This window comes from Oryctolagus cuniculus, chromosome 12 (genome assembly GCF_051225735.1).
Source record: "Oryctolagus cuniculus isolate XC-2025 breed Fujian yellow rabbit chromosome 12, ASM5122573v1, whole genome shotgun sequence".
NCBI lineage: Eukaryota > Metazoa > Chordata > Mammalia > Lagomorpha > Leporidae > Oryctolagus > Oryctolagus cuniculus.
The window spans coordinates 63,496,255-63,503,870 of record NC_142878.1 but is presented as its reverse complement, the minus strand read 5'-3'; the positions used below and the strand labels follow the sequence as shown (position 1 = coordinate 63,503,870).

The window sequence follows — 7,616 nt, the reverse complement described above, 5'->3', positions numbered from 1 at the left end:
TTCCTTTGTTGGCCTTGCCCTCTCCAGTTTGTTCTGCATATGACGACAGAATGGTAATTATTCCATTTCTGAAAGGTTGCTAAACCACGTTCAAACATGTTCTTTCCTTCTAACACCACATTCCCATCAAGCGGCCAGTGGTGGAGCACTCCGAGATTACATAAAAGGGCCAAGGGGCTCGCAGAATAAGAGTGAAAACACCAGAGCACCTGGCTTCTGCACAGCTCTGCCACTTGACATGTAAGGAACTTTGGGCTTGTGTGTATCATTCCGCCTACTTTTCAACCTAGACCACTATGGAAGGGCAGGAACCCCCAGGGGAAGGCGTGGATATCCTTTCTCACCACAACCCCATCTTGATGGTCCCAAATCGAAGATGTATACATTTCCACGGTAACATAGCTCCTCTCTGTGAAATTAAGCCATTTATTATCTTAGTTTGCAAAAAGTAGATGAAATGTTAGCAGCACAAGTTGAACATATACTTTTATTATTTACAAACCACATGGGGATCATGAGCCATGTCACCAATGACAAAAGGGAAGAGTGGACACAAACGGGCTAAATGGTAACAAGGTACCCGTTTGTATGGGGTCCATTTATAATAAAACAGTTCTTTGCTAAAATCAGAAAAAGGTGCAAGTAGGTACACTGCTGTGTAAAAACACCCCAGTTGCTTCTACCCGAAGGTGGAAAAGCATTGGTAGTGTACATAGAGTGTCCTAAATTAGACTAGACAGCGTATATGGATCCACAAGACAAACCCTGGTGCTAGGCAGGAAGCTGTGTGAGACTCGATGGCCTGTCTTGCTGAAGCAGCAAAGCCCCAGGACTAATTAACTTCCCTACCTTCCACAGGGCTTTGTTCAGGTGACTTTGGAAGGTGCTGTCAAAAACCTCAGCCATTTCTGATGCAAGTTCCCTCAGAACAGACACCGTGGACTCATCACGGGTATTCAGAATCCGCACAAAGAATTTATTCCACAATTCACCATTCTCAAGCCTAAAAATACAACAAACCATTTCCATCAAGATCAGGCATATGACAATTGGAATTCTGTTTGTGTTTAATCTTATGGCACATAGACGATTTAAGAGAATCCTAGGGTCAGAGAGAATTCAAACAGTCCTTTGAAAGCTCAGGGAGAAAACAACAAAAAGGACTACCAGAGTGGGAGAAGCCGCATTTCGGTGCACCGAAAGAGAAACAAACTCCGATCAGAATCAGTTCCCTCTGTGTCCTAAGACGTAGCATGTTTCTTTAGCAAGAAGAAGAGAGGTGAGCTGGTCTCCTCTCCAACTTGCCCAGCGTGGAGGCCACTGAAAAACTACAGCGGCCCACCCCCACCCCAGGAATTCCTCGTCTTCACCACTCTCTGAGAATCCTGAGCTTGACTGAGTAAACCCACTTACATCTTTGATGTCTGTGCCTCTGCTTACTACGAGCTTCTTTCTATCAAAGAAGATTCTAGTATTGCACAGGGCAGGGCTGTTGGGAACTCCAGCTTACCCCACCAGTTTCTGACTGTGGTCCACAAACACCTGGATCACAGCCATCAGAGGGGCCTGACTCGAGCCTCTACATCTTACACTGTGTTTAAAACCTATTTTTAAAATACACTTAAGAGACAAGCAAGAATGGCCAAGTTCTGAACTAAATAAAGAGAGAAGCACAATCCAATGCTTTGGAGGATAAAACAGGGAAGGAACATCAAATCTTCAACACTGAATCCTTTTTTTTTAATCAAAGGAATCATAAATTGGTAAGTTTATGGGAGAAAGATATTAGCCAAGAGAAGCTGAACTGGAACATATAATACTGAGCAGGTTTATGAGCAGGCGAGAGGGAGTTCTGAGACCAAGCAGCTCTTATTAGGAGGTCATTTACTTCCGCAAGGGATTCAGCGCTCTGGTTTGAGTTGACATGCTCGTTAAATAGGTAATATCCTCAAATTAGCATGTAAGTTAGAAAGTTCTCTCTCTTCCAACAATGCTTATTCACTTGTGATAACAACACCTGTTGAAAAGGGGCTTGAGGCTAGCACCAGTTGTAGGAAATGATTCTCATTAAGTGCTTCTGCTAACACTCCACACTTAGGAGCTTCCACACGGTCAGTGTAGTATGTGTCAGTGTAGTATGTGTGGCAGCCTGGGGTCAGAGCAGCCCGAAGACTGCATTAGGTGTTTCCCGATACTCTTAGGAAACTGGGCTGAATTCTGGAATCACTGCCTTGGGATTAAGAAAAGGCAAGCTCCTAAAGCAGAGGAAGCACCCAAAACCTATCTGGACGGGCAAAGACCCTGAAGCCGCCAATACTTACTCCGAAACGTTTTGGCTAAGTTTCCAGAGGGACCCATCCCAGAAGACCTGTAGGTGCTCCTTGAACAACAGTAAATGTGCTAAATCTGCTAGACCCAACAGGTCCACCTGAAATCACAAAAAGCACCATCAGCTAAGTGACTCTGCTTATTTATGCAGGAGTTGAAAGGCGTTACAGGGCTTCACTAACTTTATTTTGTGGCATATATTTGAGCAGACTCACACTAGGGGAGAAGCTCCCCAAGGAAGTGATCAGTACAGCCAACTCCAGGAATTACCCTTCGGAACAAAAGATGACCAAGTATCTGGACTATCGAATGTGTGTACCTCCTGAATTTGCACGGAACCAGCTGCACTCTACACGTGGTCCACACGAGCAGTTCAGGTTCGTCCTGCACACAGTCAGCAAACGCCTCATGTCTAACACTGAGTCAAGAGATTTTTGCATAAAATGCCACCATACAGAAAAACATATCCTAATCATCTTTTCCCACACATTTCATTTAATCCTCACAACAACCCTGATAGACAAAGAGCAGATAATGTTATCCCGTTACGGAGATCACAGAAAATGTCTTAAGAAAGACCACGTGGATGGGGACTGCTGGAAATGGCCCTGTCACTTAGGTGGCTGAGCAAGTTGTGTGTTTGGATGTGTATGTATATATTCTTCAGCGTTGTGACAGGAAAATAGTACATTTTGCTTGACAGGGTGATACAGTATTCAAAAACTAGGTCATCTATTCTTGGAGAGTCAATAGCAGCAAACACTAGCATTCATAGCTTATCTAGATAAAGAAGAGAAGCAGCAATCCTCTCCATATTTGCTCAGGCTTGCTTGACACTTACCTGGTAGGGAGAAGAACAGTTAGCCAGGATCTTTTGTCCTTCTAGGATCTGGACAGTCCGAAAGCCGCTGAGGGCAAAAACATCTAGCTGCACCTTAAGGTCAACACTGTAGGAAAAGTCCACTATCTTCAAAGCTTGACTGTTCTTATTGCAATCATAGGGATCGTGGATTCTGAGCCCAGATTAAAGAGAAAGAGAGAATAAAAACAGGCCATGAAGGAAGCTGCATAGCTAGTCTTTAGGGGAGAAAAAAAAAAAAAAAAAAAAAGACTGCAGGTATGTCTTAGCGTCTTAGCTATGCCAACTGCTCCCTCCAGTGGTGAGTTATGAATTTGCACCCGTAAGAGCAGTGGTGGTGTGGCCACCACAGCACACACAGATTCTCATCTTCTATAGGGTGAGCCTGGAAGTAGAGTGCAGGTTTCTGAACCGGAATCTCCACAATGACACGTACAATAGCAAGGATTCATATACACTAACAAGATTTATGATGGGGAAAACGGAGTTTTATAGGTGCCATAGCCTATTACAAATGGGTGTTCCAAGTATCATTCAAAGTCTTCCTTCTAGAGTTTAATGAAAAATATGATACATAGGCTGTTTTGGCTAAAGTGCTACTTATACCATAAAACTTCCTGTTTTTATTAATCTGGGGTCATATTGTATCTTATGTGTAATTTCAATTCTTATTTCCTGAAATACTTTCCAACACTAATTCCTATCAACTAATTATATTGTCCTTGGGTTCACTCAGTCCTTGCAAGACATTTTTTTTTTTACCAAGGAAACAAAGAAACCATTTATCTGAGAGAGAAGAATGGATTATTTCATGTCTCTTTCTCAATTAGTTCCTACAAATTCCTGGTATCAGTGTAGGTACTATATTCCTAAATATAGACTATCCTCAATCATATACCTCCCAAGCACAGAATGAACTATTTTACTATAAAATTTACAACTTTTTTAGTCGCCATAAAATGACATAATTTAAAAATACTTTTTAAATTTGAGAGAGGTCGGAAAAACTTTCTTAGATTAATAAAAGGAAGCATGAGCTTCCTAATCAGCTCCTATTAACTCACTGTGTCCAGGGGCAAGACTTTCTACATTCTGGGATCTTATTTTCCTTATAACAACGAAAATAACAAAAAAGAGTAGAAACTGAAATAAGTGATTTCAAAGGTTCTTTCTGGCTATTAATTCCTTGTGAATCTATATGAAATTTCCCTTCATATTTGAGAAGCAGTGACAAAGGTAAACATCCCTTTACTACTGAATCCTTTCCTGGAGTCCTGGTGGCTGAGAGAAGGCCTATCTGAATAGGCAGGCCACAGATGCCCAACTTTAAAAAGGCTTAGGAAATACCTCTGCTTCCAATTCCCATAGACCTGAGAATTCTAGCATCGGCCTCTGAGCCTTTGTGCTTAACGTGGGGGATTTGTCAGTGGTCACAAAGGCTGGAGGAATGTTCCTTGCCCTTAGTTAGGTGGGTGGATGGAGTTTTGAGGGAGCAGGGATATAAAACATCCTGTGAAGCTTGGAACAAGCCTGCACCAAGAATGGTCTCATCCTAAATGGCCTGGATGAGAAATGCTGTTACACTGTGTCTGGGGAAGCCTTTCTGACTGCCCCGAAGGAGAGAAGGTGGGATTTTGCTTCTTTTGGTTACCCTTGCTGAAATACATCAAGGGTGCTTTTCGTTTCCGTGCCCTATGATTTAGGGCAAGGTGAGGACACTTATTTTCTGCAAAGAGCCATTTGGATATTTATAGCATCATTCGTGGGCCATACAAAATTATCAACTTAAAATTTAGCCTGTTCTAGATTTACTGAATTTCAAGTCCTGCCTGAGGTTGCCTGGCCTGGGCCAGACCAAATCAAATGACTCTGTAGGCCTTACAGGGCCCGTCGTCCAGATGTTCCCCACCCCGATTTAGAGTCTAGTTCAGTCTCTTCTTAAAGATTAGGAAGCCAAAAGAAACGTAAAGGACTCCAGCTATCAGTGTGCACAAACAGCCTTAGGAAGAAAGTTAGAGAGAGACAAGCGGCCAACAAAGCATCTCGAAGCCAGACTGCTCTCCTAAGATACCATGAAGCCAATGATCACTGAAAGGGTAGGCTGCTTCTCTGATCCTTTTCCCAAAACTGAAATCGTGGGCTATCTTTACTTCGTTCATGCCTCAATGTTTTCTGTATTTTTTGGGCCTTAGTATTTGCACTTCATTCCATACTTCCTGCTCTGTGCTCCCCTTGAACCTGATGGGCACATTGGATTTAATTGAAATACTAAGCCCCCTTTTGTGGCATAACTTGTATTTGCACTCTGGTTTTACCAACCTCTTTTGGCTACCACCTCAGTGTGGGCTAAAACTTTGGCCTAAGAAACCGAGCAGTGCTTCCATTTTGCTAACATCCTTGCGTGAATGGTACTGGTCCCACCTGCAGAATGAGCAAATCCCCTACTTCATGTGCCTCAAAATACTCACGTTTTAGATTGCTTGTTGAATGAATCATCACAATATAGACTGGTCAATTTTTTTTTCTGAATCCATATATTTCCTTAACGTGTGGTTTTCTTTGAATGCCCTTAAATATTTCCAATGTTTATTTATTTTCGACATTACATTTTAAATATAAGAGCAAACCTTCTCAACATAATGTGCTTACTGACATGGCATTTATCAGAAGACATTAAAAACGGCAGGATGTCTCGAGAGAAAGCTGACAGAACTGCAGCAGAACGAAAGGACCAACCTGTTTCTGAGAATCAGACTCCTCGGACTCAAGTCGCCGTGGACTATTTCCGCTTTGTGCAGCTTCTCCACTATTGCCAAAAGGTTATACATAATCAGCACTGTTATTTCATGGGTAATAAATTCACTGTGTTGGAGAAGATCCTGGAAACAGAGGGACAGAAAATTCAATTTCCAAAGTGGGGTCAGCTGTCGTTATCTCAGTACCTCAAGAACTGCTGCTTCCCTCTCTACTAGAATGTAGCCTGGGCTTCCAGCCTAGTTTTAACACCACTGTGCACTCTCTTAAGACTACTTGTAAGGATTCAATGAGACAATGAATGAAAAACACCAAGGATGACCCTGGCTCATATCAGATACCCTAAAAATGCTTAAAATACCTTCATCCCAGCCATGTTAGAGAATTCATATTACTATCAAAATCTGCAGTAAAACTTTCTTAATTATTGTTTGTTTGAAAGAGTGTCAGAGAGAGAGAGAGAGAGAGAGAATCAACCTTCCATCCACTGGTTCACTCCCCAGATGGCTACACAACCCATGAGACAGAAACCCCATCCTGATCTCCCATATGGGTGTCAGGGGTCCGAGCACTTGGATCATCATCCACTGCCTTCCCAGGAGCATTAGCAGAAAAGCCGGATCAGAAGGAAAGCAGCTGGGACTCGAATCAATGCTCTGATAGCTGAGGCTGGCGTCAAAAATGATGGTTCACCCTCTGTGCCACATTGCTGGCCCCCAAATCTTTCTTAAGAACATAACAAAGAATAAAATGACCTATTGTGTCTGGGTTTAAAACAGAACCCAGTGGGGATAACATAGAAAAAACGAGTGGCCATGAGCTGACCATTACCATAGCTGGAGGACTAGCTTCTGGGATTTCATTGTAAACTTCTGTCTACTCTTGTTTATGTTTGAAAAGTGTCAAAAAGTTAAGAGATTCTTCATCAAAATAAGTTGGGAGAAGATAATGATCAATGCTTTTATCTTGTAACTTAGAACTTCTATTTTTAGAAGATTGATGGGAATTTTGTACTGAATTCCTTTGCTAAATGGAGCCTGAATCCTTCTACCCAAGCCCTTTAAATTACATGTGTTTAGTATGATTGCAAACCTGCAGGGTGGAGCAGTTTATATATTGGTACCAAACAATATAGCCATCTTGGTATTGGTAACAGCTGCACAAATGATCACACTCCTCATTTAAACGTTCCTTTAACTTGAGGTTGATGTACAAGTCCCACGGGACAGGTTGAGCCGATACCTATAAGACATTACATTTTAAAAATAAGAGCAATTAGACCCATGGTTATGGTTTCCAGATTGAAAACACATTTCTCCAGCCCCTCTGATAACCCATCAGAACAGTGAAAGGATATTTTAAAAGGCATAAATCTACAATAAAGGACATAATAACAACAAAATTCTGGAAGCTGGAAAGAAAGTAAGAGGTAACCATCTACTTAGAAGACACCAGGAAAGCTGGATTCTAGCAGCAGAAAACACTGAAGGGCAACCACATTTATATGCCAAGATCAGCTCCGGCCAGTGACTGGTGCTGCCGAGTACCTATGCAAGCAGGGCTGAGAACAGAGCTTGAACAGGAGGGGTTGGACCCGGTTTTAGAGGAAGGGAGACCCCAGACTTCCCTTCCTGTCCTGGAGCTCAACCCAGCAACTACCTTGCCCCATTCCTGC

The 7,616-nt window shown here is 42.4% G+C and overlaps 1 protein-coding gene across 2 annotated transcripts in view; it reads right to left on the bottom strand.

Moving 5' to 3' along the window:
- Positions 1-473: 473 nt before the first annotated feature.
- The window catches only part of BUB1B (BUB1 mitotic checkpoint serine/threonine kinase B), a 65,737-nt gene continuing 58,594 nt past the window's right edge, over positions 474-7,616 (bottom strand). For both annotated transcript variants that reach the window (XM_070053979.2, XM_070053980.2), the window contains exons 19-23: positions 7,034-7,183; positions 5,924-6,066; positions 3,170-3,341; positions 2,322-2,428; positions 474-1,003 (exon numbers count right to left, since the gene is read on the bottom strand). In XM_070053979.2, coding sequence (XP_069910080.2) covers positions 772-1,003; positions 2,322-2,428; positions 3,170-3,341; positions 5,924-6,066; positions 7,034-7,183 — 804 coding nt within the window. In that variant the 3' untranslated portion in view covers positions 474-771. The remainder of the gene's footprint in view (positions 1,004-2,321; positions 2,429-3,169; positions 3,342-5,923; positions 6,067-7,033; positions 7,184-7,616) is intronic.